Source organism: Thermobia domestica, chromosome 17 (genome assembly GCF_964235325.1).
Source record: "Thermobia domestica chromosome 17, izTheDome1.hap1.1, whole genome shotgun sequence".
Classification (NCBI taxonomy): Eukaryota; Metazoa; Arthropoda; class Insecta; order Zygentoma; family Lepismatidae; genus Thermobia; species Thermobia domestica.
Window position 1 is genome coordinate 96,643,665 of NC_137470.1, and position 21,356 is coordinate 96,665,020.

A 21,356-nucleotide genomic window follows, 5' to 3' on the forward strand; every position below is an offset into this window, starting at 1 on the left:
TAATTTTACTCATAAAAATCATAATTTGTGGGTGAAACTGAACGAAGATTTTCTTTAATATTTTAAATTTCGTGTACGTTCATAACATAATTTTTAAAACCACATGGACGTGTAATAAAGAAAATGTTGGAAGCAAAAGCAAAATAGTTTAGAATCACCTGTAGTTACATAACGTAGTGTTTATTAGTAGTAATTAACATTTTGAATAAAATTACGAACAATTGGAAGCAAACCTTAGGGTAAATTAAAGTTTAAAATCCTTTTTATTTTTACATCGTTAGATAACAATATTTTTCAGATTTTTTTTTTTTTTTTTAACTGAAGTCTTATAATTTCGTTACACCATGGAGAAAGGAAACGATTTAGACCTACAGAAGCCGCAACAACAAGCACGTCTGTTCATCCTAAATACATCATTCCTCTTCCGAAATCAAAAAGTTTGCGACAAATTGCACGTACCAAATGTCGATCTGAAATTTTTACTATTTCTCAAGTTTCTTCAGAGCAAACGAGTCAAAGGAAATGTTAAGTCAAAGAGAAAATTATTTGATCATCCCAATGAACCATCCACTTCAAGAAAGAAAACTGCAGCTGAGATCAACCAAAACTTCATGCGCAATGTGTCACGAATTGAATGAAGAACCAATTGACGAAGACTGGATTCAGTGCATTAATTGTGAACGATGGTGACATGAGCAGTGTTCGTCTTACGAAGAGGTTTGGGATTCAAGTATGATAGGTGTTGAATGCGCCCTCTTAGGGACAGCAAAACGCACTCTTTGGGGTACTGGTCCTTAAGAGTACGCATTTCGGTTTTTTAACTTTTTAACGTATATCACCATTTCTACATCTAGTTTAAAGTTTTCGATTTCTTACGATGTAGCCTAAACTTCAAATAAAATTATGTACAATTTATATAATTTTTGCTTCATTACTTTCGGAGCTTTTTGAAGATGAATATTAAGTGCGTGCTCTTTGGTAACCTTCCTCTACAATCGCTTATTATGGCAAGGGTGTAGATGACTGATCCAACACTGACATTCCGACATTGGTAAAGGTATCGCAGTAGTAAGCCGAAACTAGTCAAAAGTTTTTTTTTTTAAAAAAAAGAATGCCGTAGTTAAATGTTTTTTTTACATGCCTACAAGAACATCCGTGAAAAATAGTGGCCTTTACTAAAAAATCACTTGATTGTTTAATATCATATCTTTTATTGTCCAATTCTGGGCTAACCTATTGACTGGCAAGAGCAAACTGAATGAGTGTAAAACGGTACCGGAGCAGACGTAATTTGTTTTTCTTAAGTATAAGCGTCTACTACTTCGAAAGAAAATAACCTAACTTTACGTACGTAACCTAAGTCAGTATTTTCCTGATTCACATCTGCGGAACCTTTGCCCCGATGTTAACTTAGGATTGGTATTTTGTTCAATTTTTGGCACTTGTAATAAAATTTTCAATGTTCCGGGTATGGTGGATCAGTTATCTACATCCTAGTTATAAAAAAGAACGTTTATACGAACAGGGTATTCTGTCTCACTTAAGACGGATTTATGAAGTATAGACTTGGTAATTTTCTAAATAGTACAGTCTTGGACAAAAAAGGGACAACCGCAATTTTTGATCCATGCCCACCAAGAACAAGGAAATCTAAGAAGGAAAACAATGACATTTAGTTGAAGAAGGGCTAGTACTACAATTAATATAAATGTCAATGACTCAATACTCCACACAAAATTCTAATAATCCCGGGGAGAATAATTGTTGATTGTGAGTTTAACGTCCCTTTTCAGCAGCGAGGCTATATGAGACGTGGACCTACTGATTAACGTGGAATCCGAACCACATGAGCTCCCGCCGGGAATCGAACACGGGTCTCCCGCGCCAAAGGCCGGGGAGAATAAGAGCGGGTGTCCCCTTTTTTGTCCAACACTGTATAACCCCTTTAGTACATTTTACTCTTGTAATTTTAAATTGGTGTAAAAGTGCTTTTTAATAATAATAATATAAATATGTAATAATAATAGCGCTTGTCTCATAATGTCTTCAATAAATTAACATATGGGATAATGCTAAAGTGCATTAAAGAAACTTCTCAACCTCAGGACATAAATGGCATGCTATGAGATTGTTTACTACAATTCACATCAAAATTTGTAGATCCTTTTCCAATTAAAATGATTGAAATCACTTACCAAGCACCTTTTGAAATATAGTATTTTAACTGCTATGGCCCAAGCATCTTCTCGGTTATTTCGGGGAAATTAATTATTTCGTTTTGTATATTGGAAAATGCTTCTCTCATTAAGTAAAAAGATCACTCACTGAAAATGGGCTTAGCTGTGGTTGCGATGGTATTAACAGTACACTTGGCAACATCGCAAATTTCAGTGTCGACGAAGATCGGTTCTTTTCGATTTCGATACATACACCAGGCGGTGTGCAAATAAGGCTTCCCGAGGTAGAGCAATCCTATTTTACTTGTGATCATTATACCTGGGCTTAACAGAAAATGTTCAATGCCTCTTAAATGTATGTAAGTTCTTATGTATGTATGTAAGTTGGCTTTGATTGATTATGCAAGTTTCCTATCAACAGTACATGGTTGCTGTAGGGAAACGTGTAAGAAACGCCACAGTTTCATCAGAGCCATAATGTAAACAAATGAAATGAAAGAAAATTAGTGATTTGTCACTACCTTTATTTTATTATTTCTCATAATCACACATTTTACACGTTACTAAGAAAGTGCGAAACCAAGACAACGCGGGCATTTGATACGTTTTTACAAATTAATATTTGTCACTTAGCAAGCCATTTGGAAGGAACAGGATTCAATACCTTAAATGTATAGCACAGTTCTAAACCTTCTTTTCGGGTGTATGTTCATTTCTTTGTTCTTTTTTTCTCTCTCTCCTTAACAATCAGTTTAATTCATACTGTCAGAAAAAGAGTAAACAGGCAAGATGATCTGTAATTAGGAAGTACCAACATTTTGACTAACAGCTCATTTAATTTCCCTTTCTTTGTTTCTATGCATGTGTTAGGTAGTTTTTTCTTTCTTTATTATTAACAATTAGACATAGGGTATATGGCGGTCTATAACAGACAAGACCTAGTTTTCAGCAGATTCCATTCGATCTTTCATGAGTAATGATGTAGGAGCAGGTTATCAGTGTCAGAATAACTACATCCGTAGCGTGTGTGTGCTTTCTAATGCCATGGTTCTAGGTTCGATTTCCATCCAGAAATTGTACTTTACAGTTTTCGATGTTAAGTAAGTATCTCTAAAATGTTACCTGTGTTTCATTTCTCCATGTAGGTGGATGCTACGAGGAAAAGCAATAGGGAAGTAAACTCTTCTTTCAATTATTATGTTTGGGATTTTTCAGAACATTTCAGCTTTCCGCGAGCATTTTTATTCGTTTAAATAAATATGTGTAATATAACACTTAGTGTATGTAATTATGTTTCTGTGTTTTTCCGATTCACCCCCTTATTACGTATATATTGTTAAGAAAATGTCACGGACCCCCTTTGACGCACATGGGTCATTTGTCAATGTGTACGCTGATTTTACTTCCTTTTGTGTTTCTCGTGTTTTGTTTTATTATGTTTTTGTCACTTTCACGTCTCTCTTTCTCTCTTTAAAGTTGAGGATGTGAGATGAGAAGACAAATTAGGAGAACCTCATTCTCTTACTTCCTCTGATGTCAAATATGTGGTTTGTAGTCACGTGGTCTATGCATTTGTTGCTCAAAAAGAAGTGTGCAGGAGGAAAAAGCTAAGGTTTATCCTGCACGTACCACGAAGAAGTTAGGTTGGTTGCCTACCCTGTTAGGCGTCGTTATTTTTTTTAACCGCAAACTGTACAATGTGAGCTGTGTTAGTCGTTTTATTTATATAACTTTTAGTTTTAAAACATTACTTGCATTTTAACAATAAGGGAAGGAATCAAATTAAGTTTCCTACCAATATGAAACTTTAAAATGTGCAAATCTCACACAAAATGAATTTCAGAGTAATTGAAATATTTAGCAATTTAATATGAGCTTCAAGCATTGGTTGCCGGGCGGACCGGGACCCCTTTGTTTTTGGAGGGAGTTCTAGCAACTCTTTGTTTTCTGTGTGTTGGATTTGATTTTGAGTTAGCGTCCCTTTCAGCAGCAAAGCTATATTAGACATGGACCTACAGCTTAACGTGGGATCTAAACCACATGATCCTGCAAGGAATCGAACCTGGATCCCTTACACCAAAGACGCATACGTTAACCGTTTAGCCACGAACGAGCTCTTGTGTGTGTTTGTATAACTGATTGAGAGTTTGTTTCTGTTGCTCTTATCAGTAACTATTTTTGTTTGTGTCCTTCAACTGTGAATACAAATGTCTGTGTTTTAGACTATTTTTTTCATCCTATCCCGGTTCAATGAATATGCACTTTCCACATTTTTTTACCTTTTGAAAAACTAAAATAGGAAATTAGTTTTGAAACCGAAAACCAAAACAGAAAACCGGTTTTGGAAACCGAAAACCGAACATCGATCTTGAAACCCGAAAATCGATTTTTTTTAATTTGAGCTTTATCAAACATCGATTTTCGGTTTACCGAAAAATGGGTTTGGACGGCACTAGTTTGCTTCATAAGCCAAATACAAAAGTGAGCGTGTTGTTGACGATCGTTCTGTGTTAAATGCTGAATCTTGGTAGTTGTATGGATGTCATTGATAGTCATGAAGAACCGTCCAAATGAGTCCATGGGCGATGTTAACTAATTGAACAATTTGTCCCGTTCAGTTCTTGTTATTACGTGGCACTAACTTCATTGTTTGCTCCTCTCTTTATATTGCAACAGCTGTTAAGATTGAACCTGAACTATTTCAATTGCTGGGCCTAGTCTAATATATGTGCTTCGAAATCTTTGATCTAGTCTAAAGAACACACATTGGCACGGATGGTGCACTTCTGTATACTTTTGAGCTTATACTCTATTAGTTGCACCAGAGTTGCAATGACATTATCCATAAATGAGGTACATGTTTCAGTACCAATTGATTTGTACGTCATTTGATATTTACAGTGCATACTACCACGTTCACTTCTACAGATACTCAAAAAGCTTACAACTCAACGATCTAGAACAGTGGTTGCCAAACTTACAAAGTTTCTGAGCCACCGCACCGTTTTTAAGTCTTATTGTGAGCTATCAACCGAAAGAACTATCAACTTCTTCTTTTTTTTTTTCAAAACAAAAAAATCTTACATTTGTTTACTGCCGGTAAACTCATATAATCAAAGTTAGCAAGCCGGAGCTTTAACGTGATCCACCGAAAATGTCCTCGTGAAGTACTAGTAGCTCGCGATCGACGGTTAGACGATCGCTAATGTAGAACAATATGCTCTTCTAAGTTAAAAGTCATGCGATTAGGGTACGAACACAGCATTATAGTGTCGTCTTTTCGCATTATTACCAAAAGTATTATTAATTTCAAATCCACTACGTAAAGTTAAATTCTGCATAACAATCATAAACTCATGATGCTACAAAGAACAAAACATTTTTAAGAACAACGTATTACTAAGATAATATGTAATCAGCCCACTTGTTGAAATTTGAAACATGCTACATCTATGAGGAACATAAAGTTTTCCTTTCAAATATTTGTAACTTTTCATTACGATACAGTTTGGTCTTTTAATATAGGGCATTTCTGATAGAAATTTATCAATTAAATAGCGCTCTTCAATGTTCTCTTTCCTTCTTTCTTTTTCGTTTCTTTTCTTTTTTTTTTTTTGTTCAGTTTGTATTAGTTGTCTGAAATGGGGGATATGGCCAACGCTATCTACTGGGTACATTAGAATGTATTTTGGATCAGTACGTTCAAATAACACTACCGAATTTGCAATCGAACCACGTGGAAACAAAGCATGTGTGTTAAACTTTTGACATTATCCTAGATGTGTCTCGGAGATATACAGTTCCACTGGAAATTGAGTATGCTATCCATTATGAAAGTGACATAATGAATGTTTAAAGCACCCTGTATATATTCGAATAGTTCTGAAAAATATGTAAAAACAAACATTATTTCTATATTACTGTTGGATTTCTGGAAACGGAACTTTATAATGCTAGGTTCTTTTCTTACTACGTTTGAATTCCACAGTTTTATCTGTTCTCCCATTTCTTTTTCTTCTTCACCTCTCGTCTTCCCTTTCTCTCTCTCTCTCTCTCTCTCTCTCTCTCTCTCTCTCTCTGCCTCATTTTTGAATCTCTCTGTAATAGACATTCATTGGTTTCAATTTTTCATTGTGTGTGTTTCAGTTTCTCCCTACATCAACCTATGAATCTTGTTGCGCCTCGGTTTTGTTATTTCATTTTATCGAAACTAATACTTGTGTAGTTTGAAATCAGCATTGCGCTTATGTTGTAGTAAGGAAGAGAAGAAAGGGGGAGAGACAGGGGGCCTGTTTACCTGACACGATTATGGGATAAAAAGGTGTATATTGGGTAGCCTAACTGCACGGCGTTAGCTGTCGCAATTTTATTGATGCGGAGTGTACAAAATATTTACTACGTCAGAACCATCGTATCTGGCACATAGATTCTTATATTTGGCAGATTTTTACAATAGGAGCATCAGATCATGAGATAATTTCTTACTTTCCATACCCAGTCATAATTCGAGTTCATACTCCAAATTCTTTACAGTAAGTACCAAACGCCTTTAACACAGTTTACCTCCTTACATAATGTTTCAACAGTTGTCAAATTGAAAATATCTGTGAATTCCCTTCTCTTAAGCAAAGATAAAGATATTAGTGGCCCATGAAACATCTTCTCTTACCAGATTATTGATTACCTATGAATGAACACACACCTAAATAGTAACCCATGTTAATTTCTGCAGCTTATATATATCATTTGTACTACCGCTGTATACAATATTAATTCATGTTTTTCTATGTCGTTTTTATTTCAGATTGTATTCTTCCTATATAGACGTCTTTTTTGTTTCTTCTCTTGTATTTATTCTATTTTGTGTTTGGTAATATTTAACTATTTTCATTACTTAAGAAGCATATTCTTTATGTTGTCAAAATCCTTTCGTAATTATTTGTATCTTTTGTGTGTTAGTGTTCTAAAAAACAATGCATACACGTGTTAAAGTGCTCTGACAAGGATACAGAGTCTTAACCTCGCCACATAAAAGAAGCCATAAATAAATAAAACTTTGGAAGGATGCATTTTATGCCTTATGTTTACTAGACACTTTTGCTTCTTTCGAGGTCTTCTACAAGGTGGTTAAAATCCGTTCTCACCATTATTTCAGCAGCCGGATTATATATAATATATATAATATTAGGGTGGTCCTAATTTTTTGATTTCCTACTTTTTTTGATTTCCTACTTTTTTGAATCTCAGCCCCTTAAAATGGTTTCACCAAAGCAAACCATGAGAAAATTTAGACCAGTTGAATAATAATAATAAAAATGGTGCCCCAACTGACGTTAAATGTTCAATATGTTGGATAAATAGGCATGCGAAGTTTTATCCGTATACATTTGAGAACTTATGTTTTCTCTCTCATAGTTTTTTTTTTTTTTTTCAGTTTTGAAGTCAGAGTAAAAATGGATAGTAGACAGGTTATTGCTTAATGATACTTTCACGCTCTTGAGTGCTTCCCCCATGTTCTGTCGGAATTATACAGTCTGCCACTGATAATATACCTATCATTCTCTTCCAGCTGTATCTTATTAAATGGCTTCTTCCATCCTTAAACCATTTATTTCCGATCCTTAGTTCATTGACAAATCTTTTGCCTTTTCAATTTCGTTCTCCGAAACCGAAGTGTTCCAGTGCTGTCTCATACCTTTGTCAGTTCTTTCCAGCTTGTGCATACGTATTTTCTTGTATTATTCCTACATGTTGTACTTCCGTTTCTAGATCATCAAAAAGTTTTTGACTGCCAACTGTTTGTAGAGCACATACTTGGGCTCTGTCTTTTAAATACGATAATGTGCTGTCGACAATACATTCTATCTTCAATTAAGACAGTTTCAAATGTTTATGTAAATAGAAAGTGTACTGTTATAGTGCTTCAAAAGTTTGAAGTAAAACGGACTATCATATATTGATGCCTGCAGTTTCAGAACTAGTGCCTACAATATTCTTAACTTCTGTTTGTCGAAAAAAGTGTCTCTATAACAAAGTTTTCGACAAACTTACAGAAAAAATAGAATATAATAAATTATATTCAGACTCGTATCTTAAAACAAGTAATGTCTAGGGTAATTAACTTTAAAAAAACAGGTTTATAACTCAGGATCTTATCTACATATGAAATCATAACACATGAGTTACCTCTATTAAAAGTTTATTTAGAAAGAGTTGATAATATCTATGAAATATCTTTCTTTAAAAGTGCATGAGATATACCTGTTGGGTAATCTCTTCTCTAATTCCTTAATTTTCTCTAGTTTTAATAAACTCTCTTAAGCTAAGGTTTGTCTAATTTTGTGCCTGTGGCAGACGGAAGTGTTAGCCCTTATTAAAAGCGTCCTCTGTCAACCGTAACTTATAAGGGGCATTGACTCACTACATCAAAAGCCCTGGCCTACAGCCCTATTTCGTGTACTCCCTTAAATATGAGATGCACTAGAAGGATATCTTATCTAAATACTTATTATAGGGATAGGTAGGAAAGGAGAATGAGTTCGCCTTATAATAGCGAAAGATCCTTAAATAGATCTGGCAGGTAAAGGTTAGGTAAGAACCATACTCCCTGAAATAGGAGATGTGATTCAAACAATAAAAAAGGTCTAAAAACTCTATCAGTAGCCTCTCATTAGTTTACATCGAGGGATCGAACCCAGGAATCTGTTTTCAGAGTATTCATAAAAACCTAATGTGTCCTACAAGAAGAACAAATTGCTTTATAACCGACCAAAGTCGCATACAGCTTCAGTTTTGAACACATACTCAAAAATTCAAATATAAGGGAATTGCTAGTCTAAATGCCATATCCACCTAAATATGGAATGTAGCATTTCAAGGATCAAATCCTGTCCATATTCTATAGGGCCTAATTCCCTAGCAAAAGTCTGTTTCTTGAATCAGTATAAGAATTACTTTTCTATATCCCTTCTTTTCACAGGACCTCATTTTAGTCCAAGAAAGAAGTCCCTTAAAAATGAAAACCTACTAGAAGGTAGAACCTAATATTGCTCATGCCATTACCGGGAACCTCCGTAATACTCCCCCTTTCTTTACTTGAAGAAATAATATTCTCTTATGGGGAAAAAGCTCCCACTCGGCTCACCAAGCCGAGTAAGTCCTATAGACTACATTTTGGAGACTGTTCGGTCTCCCCCAAGACTGACGGTCAACTGACCCCTTCCCTGTAAAAATCTTCCGCTTATATAAGAAAGCTATCGTATCATAAGCTATGTAGAAAAAAAAACTAGCATGGGGAGGAGGATTCTCCCACCAACAACAAGCTTTCTCTGAATGCTTTGAACGTACTGTTATACAAAGAACAGAGTTGCTATCTAACTATTATTCTAACTAGAGGTAATGCATTTTATGTAATAGCTGAAAACAGAAATAATATAAATATACATAGTAAATACAATAATTACAGATAAATTATTAATAATAATAATGAATCACCCAACGTCCAGATCTGGATTTCTCAACCTAATAGCAACAATAAAATTATAAATCAATACCAATATACTGATATAAAACAATATATAAATTAAAAAGCACTATTTAAACATACGAACCAGCAAGTGACCCAAAAGTGTCACTTGCACTTGCTGATACAAATTTCAAGGTATTCTGTGTACCACAAAACATGCTAAGTAAATTAGTTACCTATAATAGTTTCGTTTGTTGAGAATCTCTTGTAAAACATGCATTTTATTTCTTGTAACCTTGTGTTGTCTTTTTCGTTGGAGACTACATTACTTTTGCAGAAATCAGAAAATCAGTACGTTTTCGTTTAAACGTAGTTAAAGGAATTAAATCACTACATAAGTGAACCTGATTTTGTTTAAAATACTGAAGTAAAACTCTTGAAATTCTGTTTCTTTAAGTGAATTTAATTTGATCCAAATAAAGGTTTATTTTGATACCAGGAGTAAGATGTACTCGAAACTTAATTCAGGCGTACTTTTCAGCCACAGATGGATTGTAGTGAACTTCTTGTATCACCTCCTAAAACAAATGAGTTATGTGGCAGCATTAAAAGTCCCAGAATGACTATTTCTTGTCCCTTTGATGAAAATAAATGTCGTGACGGGAAGAAATTATCTCACTGTGATACACATTGCAAGCCGTAATCAATCAAGAACTAATGTTTTCATGTTCCAGCAGTGGCATGGCCTTTAGTGCTCCTAGGCAAAATCCCTAGTGGCGCCCCCTCACCCATCTATATAAAGTATGCGTATGCCCAGAAACGGCTATAAACTGAAAATTATCAGTGGAAGCGTATTGACCGTTTTTCTTTTTATATCGTTGTGGTATGTCTTTTAAACCTTTTAAAAATAAACTGGACAGAGTGCCCTGTTCATTAAAAATATAGTCGTGTAAAATTCCGACTTTCTTTTGCAGTAGTAGTGTAAATAAACTAATGTATCAACCAGTATTACCAAAAAGATTTCAAAACAATATATATATATATATATATATAATATATGAGAGAGAGAGAGAGGGGGGGAGGGAGGGAGGGAGAGTATGTTATGGTTTTTCATAATTATAAAATAAGTAAACCTTGTGAAACCGCTTATATGCATTTTTCTATTTTTTATGTTTTTTTTTTTTTAATCGACAAATTGTATGCAAAATCAGAAGTGTTTCTTTCTCACTTTTGCTTCTGTAAATTCTTTTATCAGATCAGAGATGTCCAATTCATAAGCTCTTTTTCGCTCAATACTCAGCATGGCCACACCCCAAAGGCGTTCTTGGGTCATACTGTTTCGGAGATATGTCTTGATTAATTTTAACTTAGAGAATAGAATGATCGTTGTGCAGTTGCAACTGTAACAGGAAGAGTTACATATAAACAAAGCGCAGTCAGCAGATTTGGAAATGCTAAGCTGAGGTCAGATTCAGTAATAAAATGAAGAATCTCTTCATGGTTTGAAAGATTTGAAAGTTTGTCTTGAAAAGTGTCTCTGAAAGTCAACACTTCTAGTGGAAAGTCACTGAATAAATCGTCTGCATACAGAAGCGCAAAGTCATAAGACTACTTGGTGACCTCCTCTTCAGGAATGGTTCGTAACATTGACGGGCATAAGAACAAGAATCTTTCTTAAGTTCCCTCATTCCTTCGAAGATTACCTTTATGTTTACTTTACGAAGTCGAGGCGGTGGCGGTTTTAGTGGGTAGGCCGGGTAGACACGGGCCTACCCCAAAATTTTTAAAAATATATAAACACTAAAAGATACAATAAAGAGTAAATATATTCTCCACTTTTTATATTAATGGTAAATAAGTATTTAATAAACAGCATAAATCACTACTGTAAAAGTAATTTCCTATTGTCATTAATCAATCAAATGTGCATATGTATCCATACGCGAGGGAGCAGGCCTACCCAAAATTAAAATCCTAAAGCGGCCTCTGAATCGAGGATAGACAATACACTTTGATCTCGAATTCTTTGACAAGGTCAGTAAATCGGGTACCTTGTGCCAATTCATCAGAGTATTTTCGGCACTGGCTTCCTTCTTTTTTCTAACTTATCTGTAATACCAAATTTGCGCACACAAGCACTGGCTTCCTCGAATACTTGAGAAAATACGTTCGAAAATGTATTTTGGGGTGCTCGTTTGGGCGCCCCCTGACGTTGGAGCCCCGAACATTTGGCCGGTATGCCCGACCCTTGGTGCTTGTGTTTGGTTCTGTGTAGCCGCGGTACGTGGCAATTGTGTTGTGGCTCATAATCATGGCAACACTTTTTTTCTAAACTCGTTTTAATCCAGATCTTAATAGGTCATAGAATTTGTCATTATTGTTGAAAGCCTCTTGTGCAGGGGAATTTTATTTAAAGGTAGTACGCTCAGTACATGTAATATAGGACTGATATCGTATTAGTATATGAGGATTAATTTCTTAATCATACAGTGCTATAACCTCAATGAGTTTACAGTAATGTCAATAATTTGATATGCAAATGTAATAAATTGCGAGTGAAGTGAGCAGGAATTTTTATTCTTGCCATATTCGGAAATGAAGGCCGCGAAAACTTTGGGCCCTATTTATATAATTCGCTTCCTTTTTATTAAAAACCTGGGGCGCTCCCTAATATACCAAAACGCCTGCGCCCGTAGGCAATGCCTGCCCTGCCTACCCTATTGTTACGCTACTGTGTTCCAGTATCTTCTCTTTACTTTAGTCGTAACCGTGTTATTGACAGTTTTTAACTCTTCCTGAAGACTTTCGCGTTTCCAAGCATTTTATATATATACATATATAACCTCCATAGAATCAATTTATATATATTTTTAAAATATAGTTTCTGTTGGTATAATTAGTATTAAAATAATAGTTTATTAGCTAAACATTTTAATACACCTCTTTTTCTGTTTTCAGATCATCTTCCAAACAGTCCGGCGAGTGGGACAGTTGGGGTGAGAATTGGAATGAAAACTGGAACTCAAGCAACCCTAGCTCCCCTTTGAAAGGATCCTCATCTTTCGAAAACTCTTCCAAGAAGTCTGCTGCAAGCAAGGGCAAGAAAAAGACAAAAGAAAGTCTTCTTATAGACTTTGAGGATGAGAAGAGCAGCGATAAGGACGATTGGAACTCCAAGTGGGACGACGATGAAGCTTGGAAAATGCTAAATAAACGCGATTAGCAACATCAACTTCCAACCAAATTCTGTGTGGTTCTGTATCTTCTAAAACTTAAATCATGTGTTTTAAATGTGCAGCCGTGATTGTAATTTGAGTGACATGGTTAGTGTGTTTTACAGCAAGATTGTGCGCGAGAGAATGACAGGATGAGTGTAATAATAATAATTATTATTATATATAACATATTGGACTGCCCCGTTTTCGCCAGAAGATATTTATTTATACTGATAGTGGTTACATGATAGGATTCAGACTTTCTGGCCTTGTTTAATGCCAGCTAGGCCATATCACGTTGCTTTTAGAGCTTTACTCTATATGAATTCTCACATACGCTGTTGTTACTGGTTATGAAGCTCTATATTAAATTAATAATATGAACTGAAAAATAATAGTGCCATGAGAATGTTTTCATGCACACATTACGTAGAAAAATCATTGAGAAACTTATTTTTTGAGTATTCTGTTCGTACCCATACTTCAGTAACAAGTTGTTAAAATTAAATGATGGTTCGTGCTTCTAAAGCATTCCACTGGTTTCTATTTGATTATTAGTTGAAGATAGGAATATTTCTATATATTATTTCCAACTGTTTTGAGGTTCTTGTCATGATGCACGATTATGAGCCATTCTCTGCTACATGAAATACTGAACGAATCATTGGTTTATTGTCGTAGAACGTGTTTATTGATGTTGCAGATTAACTGTTTGGAAGCATGGATATTTTATGTAAAGGGAAATAAAAAATAAACGTGTTAAATTAAAGTGGTAGTGTACCTAGATTTCTACACCCTTGAGATGTAGTAAATTTCTTTACTGCAATCGTCTAGAAAGAAGGACGTGCTTTTGAATTGAAAACTAATATTACAAAATTAAGAAAATAAAATGATATATAAAGATATTACAATATGGGATATCAATAACAACAAAAAATCCCTTTGGTCTTCTGGGATTATCTGTGGTGATCTTTTGAATAAAATGAATTTCGAGTTTTTATTACAATCTCTAATTATCAGGAAAGGCAATATTTTGTTACTCAAACAAATGGATTGCAAAGAATTAGTCACACAGAAAGTTACGGAAGTATAATATATGATTGTTGAAACAGAAAAGTAATGATGAAGTTCAATACGAGTAACGAAGTTAGCATTTAACTTAAACAGGTAATAGTGTTGAGTTCTACATCAGATGCAGTATCCAAGTTCAAACAAATTTGCCTGTCACTCTTAAAGACTACCCAAAATCTTGTGACATAACTAATTAATAGGACACAATCCATTTGAAATCACCCAATTTACAGGTTAAAAAACTATTGACTTTTTTAAAACTTACTTCTGTACACGAAGTTGTATTATATTTAGGGAGTTGTAAACAAGCTTATATTCATTTTTTGAATGTTCAGATTTTTCTTGAGCTGCCCTTTTGTATAAGCACCTAAGCGTATTTAGCATTTTACAAACGTTCGCGGTAAACGCTGTAGCTCCATTATTTTTTAAGACCCTGATTTCAAACAAAAAAAAATATTTGAGACAGATTTAAATGTATATTTTATGTTTAGTGCGCATTCAAACCTTACGTACTAAAAAATATCTAAAAAAATGTTGAAAGTTGAAGTTTGAAAAACGAAAATCATTATTTTTGAAATTAAAAGTTTCACAGAAAAGAGTAAAGCTCGCCGTTACTTTCTTCCCTAGGCTTTGTCATATGTCAAATTGTATTTTCCTAAAAGAGTTTGATACTTGAGACTCTCATTCCTATTTTGTTATGGATCTTCAAGCATTGTAATTTTCCGAAAATCGGATATGTTCAACCTGAAATATCTCAAAAGGAACACACTTAAAACTTTTTTTTTTTGTATAAAACAGTCGTTATTTGTGTAGTAATAAGTGGTTAAATATTGATCACTGAAACTTGACTAATTTTTCAGTTGTTTTTTTCCTAATGTGGCGAAATTCGGTTTATTATCAACTAAAATACAAACTAACTTGACGTTTTAATTCTACAACTCAACTATATATGTTAGGTATTAAAACATATAGTTAAGTTTAATTGTGCATGTTGTTGTATTGTAATAGTATTTTATTGGGACGAACTAATTGTTAATTATGCTTCAAACGGGGGCACGGGGGCTCAGTGGTAGAGCGCTTTTCTCTGGTACGTGGAGTCCCTTGTTCGATCCCCGGCCAAGTAAGCTGTGGGTTTTCTCGAGGTACTCCCGTTTCCTCCCACTTTCTCATTCCGCCAATTTTTCCATCATTCACTTGCTTTAATAATCGTCTTCTTTAGCCTAACAATCGTAATCGTACCACGTTAAACTGAAGTATTTATGTTTCAAAGAAAATAATTATTAAAAGATAATGGCAGTTTTGTCTTCATGTAGTTTTTAAGTTTATGACATTCACAAAGTAGTTGAAGCCACTTGATTAATAGGAGTTCTATTTAGCTTAATGTTAAAGTCAAATACAAAAGAAATAAAGAAAACACACATTTAAAGTTGGCGTGGTCAAACGGTTCTCACCCTATTGATTAAGTGGTCTCCACCAATTACGACGCCAGAGGGGGCAAGAGTCGAGCGCCCCCTGGTGTCTACTCCTGCCTCCTTGACTGCCACTCAGACTGCCCCCCAGACTCTTACAATCCTAAAACGTTCTACATATGGTATTTTATGCGTCACTATCATAACCAATCTCATTGTCAAATTGTATTATCCATGCACTTACTATGTGGCAGATTGGTGCTCAGGCTTTCTTCTTTTTGCGTCTGGGTATGCATGTATATTTCTGTTTCCTAATTTAGCACTTTTCCGGTAAATTTCAGTTATGTTTCTATCTTATGATTTGTAATTTCCAACAATGAGAATAGACATCATTGATTTTTTTTTTTTTTTTTTTTTTTTTTTTTTAGAATTGGCGACATTGTAGATTAAATTCAATTGAAAACAACACTTTCATTTCTTTGTCGACCAATAGTAGAGTTGGTCGACTTGTTTTATTCGCATTAGATCAACTTCGATTAGAAACAAAAGAAAGGTAAAACCATTTATATATTATATACATTAAATGACTTATGTGTGTTTATCCAGGTTTGAAGTTTTCAGTTACACATTTTATTTTATTTAAAGGTTCTATACTTTCTTCTGAAACATTATTCTCGGCATTCAAAATTCATAGAATAAGTTTATAACATCTTAATTTACGTGTACCAGTGTTTAATTTTTGGAGGAGATAAAAATAGTTGTGCTTTCCCTTACTGCAAATGATGATGATAAACATATGGAATTAAATTGATTAACTACCAATAAAACGTATTGTGAGAGTGCTGGTTTTTAGTTAGTAATTGGTATATACTAGTGCTCCCTTAGTTATTTTGTTTCAAAGCACTGACGTGACGTCTACCATATTGAGTAGAAATGTACGAGGAGCTGCTGAAATTTTCGTAGCCTAACCCAGGAGGAGTGCACGTGGAATGATGAAATTTTAGGTATTCTACATAGTCCCCCTGAGGTTCAATACACTTTTTTGTATGGTGCTCCAGTTTTTGCAGATCAGTTTTAAAAAATCTGGAGGCTTCCTCGCACCACTGCTCGTAGCACCAGCTTTATCAGATATAAAATGATGTTCTTTCAAGTGTTGTTTGAGTTTGGGAAATAAGTAATGGTTAGACGGAGCTAAATCTGGGAAGTAAGGAGGATGATCTAGACACTTAGATCATGCAATGTCAGTTGTGTTTGCAGTGCTTGATGCACAGGTGCATTCTCCTGAAGGAACAGAATTCCTTCCTTTTCATTCTCCGTGGCGTTGCACTTCCAATTTGTTTTTTTTTGTTTGTTTTTTTCAGTTTTGTGAGTAATGCAGAGATTCTGCATTAAATGTCTGACTCTTGGGCATGCAGTCTCTGAGTACGACTCCATCCTTATCCCAGAAGAATGTTGCAAACACTTTCTCAGCCTACTTCTGTCTCTTGAACTTCTTGGCGCAAGGGAAAAATGAGGTGTTACCAGTAGGATCGTAGTATTACAACAATATTTCGTCTATGATCACTATTGGTGACAGAAATTGGTCGGTATTGCGGTCAAAATGGGAGACGACTTTCTTTGATGCCGTTACTCATTCACTCTTTTATTCTATTGACAGATTTTTGGGAAACCATTATGCCAAAAGCTTGCGCATGCCCAAGTCATTACGTATTATGTTAGCGACGCATTTCAGAGAAATGCTCACAATCTCTGCCATTTTGCTGAAATTCTGCAATTTTCAAGAATGTCATGAACTGCATCCACGATTTCCGGGACAGTCATATCTCCTGTTGGGAAATCGCCACGTTTAAACTGTCACTCACTTCTTCACCACTGTATAAAACGGAGGAAAGTCCCGTAGTGTTTCACTGATTTCCTCATGAATTTACTTCGGTGACTTTCCTTGGTGGAACAAAAACTTTGACAGCTATGACCTCAATGTTCGTGAAATTCGCTAGTTCTTCGGCACACACAATCACTTCAGAGGACTGAAAAACACAATAGGAATTTCATTATTAATATGAAAATTTATATTTGTACATACAGAAATATGTTTTTCAAAACTGTACAATTTCATCGTTCTACCTACATTCCTTCTGGGTCGGGCTTACGAGTTTTTAAGTAGCCCTTCGTAATAAGCATATTATATATATATGTATATATATATATATATGTTGTGGTGCTGAAGGTACAGGTAAAGGTACCAACTGGGGCAGGTTGTTTTTATTGATTCCAATTAGGTGGCGGATTACATAATGGATAAGTTAGTTGTTGATGATGTGTGAGGAAGGAAGCGCTAGCAACTGCCGATGAATTTAAACTACTGACTGGTGAATTTTGATCGCAAAGCGAATAAATTGCTTGTTGTAACTCTACATAATCACGTTTTTTCATTAGGTCATGCGCCTTTTCCAGGTTATGTAAGTGTGTGTGTGTGTGTGTGTAAATCTTGAACTGTTGTGAATGTTTCTAACGCGATCTTTTGTAAAAAGTTTTTCTTTAATTCTAATGATAAATAATTCATTTTCTGTTCCTCTGTGGCCTGAGGCAGAACTTGACGTATAACTCTCAATTTCCTTAGAAAATATGCATCAATTGGCTCATTTTTGTCTTGTTGAACCTGAAAAATTTCAAACTCAGCCAGATATGCCGGTAATTTTGGTCTACTCAAGTCGACTAATTTAGCTTTTAATTGTTCATAATTAAGTGAATCCAATTGGTTCTGAGCTTTTAACTGTAACACTAAATCTAGGGCGATATCCTGTAAATACATGGGTAATAGTTCTTTCTTTTTCTCTGCATTCCAAGAATGCAATAACGCAAGATGATCAAATAGTATAAAAAATCTATCGGAGCACTCTGTAACGTGTCCTGAATATTTAGTGAAGTGTGGTATATTGAAAGAAAGGCGAGAATTCTGATCCATGTTTGCATCGTCCTCCGGAAAAGTGCTTTTTCCAGATCTAGTATGAGGCATGCACTAAAATAAAGTCAAATCCGAGTCACTAATTTCACAAATAAGAAAATCACATAGATATGAGAAAAGATTTCACTTCCAGTTAATAAAAATACTGTCCAGTAGGGGAGTATTCAGATCAAAACTGAGCCGATCAAAGCCTCGACCATGTAAAACTTTGTCCCATATAGGTTAAAGGTAGAGCGTTAATAAAAAGAGCGTCTGGAATCGACTCCCACTACCGGCTTTTATTATAAATTTCCACTATAAAAAGTATTTTTACAAAATACTGTACAAATAATCTCTCTAAGTATGCAAGGTTAGTTATAGGTAGTCTTTGACCTAAGATCGCAGACAGGATCTCTACAGAGCCCCGAAGCAGGCTAAGCAGAGTGGAGTTAGGGACCCTATGCTCCGTGGCAAGCAGAGGGATGGTTAAGTGGCCAACAGAGCCCCGAAGCAGGCTAAGCGGCTGAGGTTAGGATTCCCAGACAGAGCCCCGAAGTAGGCTAAGCAAGGAGATAGGATAGGCTTAGTCCCGAAGCAGACGAGAGGCCTGGGGTTAGGTTACTCCTAATGTTCCAAAGCAAACAACAGGAGGGACACCAGAAAACTGGTACCGAATTGCCGATGACCAGCCAATTTATAGAGGTCCTTGGGTGGCGGCGGCGCTGCTGCTAAGTTGACACCGCCTGCTCCGTGGGAGGGGCCAGAAGCCTGTCGTTTGCAGGTGATAGTAGATCCCTCTGGTGTATGGAATCCTCTTACTAAACCACATCGTGGTGTTTGTAAACACTGGCGTGTGGAATTGTTTATACACATCACGTGGGACATTAGAATATATATATATATATATATATATAAAATACTACGCATGATATAGACGAATGTGTTACTTGTAGCATAGGCAAGAGTCATTCAATTTATGTTTAGGCTATCAATAGTTGCATTAAAAAATATTTCATGTGCAGACGTTAGTCTATTTGTTAGTTGCAAATTTTACTTGAAATAAGTTTAATTTATATATTATGAAAACAAGAAAATAGACGTTGTAATGTAATGTAAGACAAACATAAAAGTCAAACATAATAAAACTATCACTTTTGCTATGAAAAATAGCCGCCGCTCCTCAAAAATGTATGTGCCCCTCGTTTGTCCCTCTAAGAAATTAAAGCTGGCGTCGTCACTGGTCTCCACTATATAAATTCCATAAGGAAAACAGCCTTTATTCTTTAATAGTTACTTCCTTCAAAACATGATTAACAATTGCTTTGTCCCAGTAGAATTATTATTATTATTATTATTATTATTATTATTATTATTATTATTATTATTATTATTATTATTATTATTATTATTATTATTATTATTATTATTATTATGATGAAACAAGATGCACAATTGAACTGAGGTATATGTTTTAATAGCTAACATACATCTAGTTGTAGTATGAAGCACCAATTTAGTTGTACTTTAGTTGCTAATAAACCGAATTTCGGCACATAAAATAAACCCGCAAATCAGTAACTAGTCAAGTCTCAGTGACCGAATTTTAAGCACTTGTTACAACACAAATAACGATTGTTTTGTGAAGATTTGAGATATTTAAAGTGTGTCCCTTTTTTAGATATTTCAGGTTGAACATAAGAGATTTTGAAAAAAATTGCAATCTTTGAAGGTTCATAACAAAACTAGGATGAGACTCTAAGGTATCAAACTTTTTAGAAAGTAGAATACCATAAAGCCTCTATACAGAAAGAGAATTATTAGCGAGTCTGATTCTCTTCTCTAAAAGTTTTAATTTCAAAAATAATTTAATTTGACCTTTTATAAACTTTAACATTCAATATTTTTGTAAAAATACTCGTAGTGTAGTAGGATTAAATGTGCACTAGACATAAAATGTACATATAATTCGCTTTCAAATGGCTTTTGCTTGAAATCAATATCTTCAAAAATGATAAAGCTACAACGTTTACCTCAAGCCTTTCTAAAATACAAAATAGACTTTAAGGTGCTTATACAAAATCACCGCTTAAAGAAAAACTGAATATCTAAAAAATGTATGGAACCTTCTTTCCAACTCTTTAAATATAGTACAACTTCTTGGACACTTCTGGCCACAAAAAGACTAGACTGCCTTCCAGAAACTAAGTCCAATAACTTGAACTTATACCCTTACATCCCTTGGATCTGTGCATACAGGAAAACTTATTTTCCCTCCATTCTGACAGAGGGGAACATGCGCAGTCTTACAAAAGCAATAGAACATTTTCACATTGCCGTCAAGTAAATATATAATTGGCATTGTAAGTGATCTACACACACACAGAAGAAGCACAAAGACGTGCTTCCTTGGCTTGCTCGTTAGCGACACCGAATTCTGTAGAGCTGCTTATTTTCGCATGAGTTTGAATCCTGTCTGCTAAAAATTATTTTTTAAACTAAAGCAACAGCATTTTATTGCAACGAACATTCATATATCATGTATTATTTTGCTTTATGTATTTTTAATAACTCTTTTGTTTGAGGTAGTTGTATTTCATCATAGCACCTAATAACACTGAAAAGTAAACGTAGAAATGCGAAGGCTTTGACGGTGGTGCGTAGAGTCAGTGTTTCAGACTTGCGGTGTAACTGAGTTGTTTTTATCTATAATTGAAGCAATAGTGTAACTCTATTTAAAGTAATTACAGTATGCATTTTATATAATGACTTGTGCCATAAATAGCCTAAAACCAAAATAAGACATGGTCTAAATCGGGCCGAATCTTGGGATGTCGTGGCGTAGTCAAGAATGAACTCGTCCAGTTCTTGCGGAATGGCGGGAGAGTGATTATTTCTAATAACTGTGATTGTTTGAGTGACTGTGATTTAGTTTTATCCTTCGTGGCGATGCACATAAATACGTTGGTGTTTGTGTAAGATTAGGTGTCAACATGGAGAAGTTAGGTGCGACGCAAACAGTGATAAAAACGTGAAACAACAAAGTTAAGGAAAAGGGTAGGTGATACGTCACGAAGC

At 35.0% G+C, this 21,356-nt stretch overlaps 1 protein-coding gene across 2 annotated transcripts in view; it reads left to right on the forward strand.

Annotated features, from left to right (window-relative positions):
- Positions 1-13,626, forward strand: part of ArfGAP1 (ADP-ribosylation factor GTPase-activating protein 1) — a 703,111-nt gene extending 689,485 nt beyond the window's left edge. For both annotated transcript variants that reach the window (XM_081743725.1, XM_081743726.1), the window contains one exon: positions 12,601-13,626. In XM_081743725.1, coding sequence (XP_081599851.1) covers positions 12,601-12,865 — 265 coding nt within the window. In that variant the 3' untranslated portion in view covers positions 12,866-13,626. The remainder of the gene's footprint in view (positions 1-12,600) is intronic.
- Positions 13,627-21,356: the final 7,730 nt, after the last annotated feature.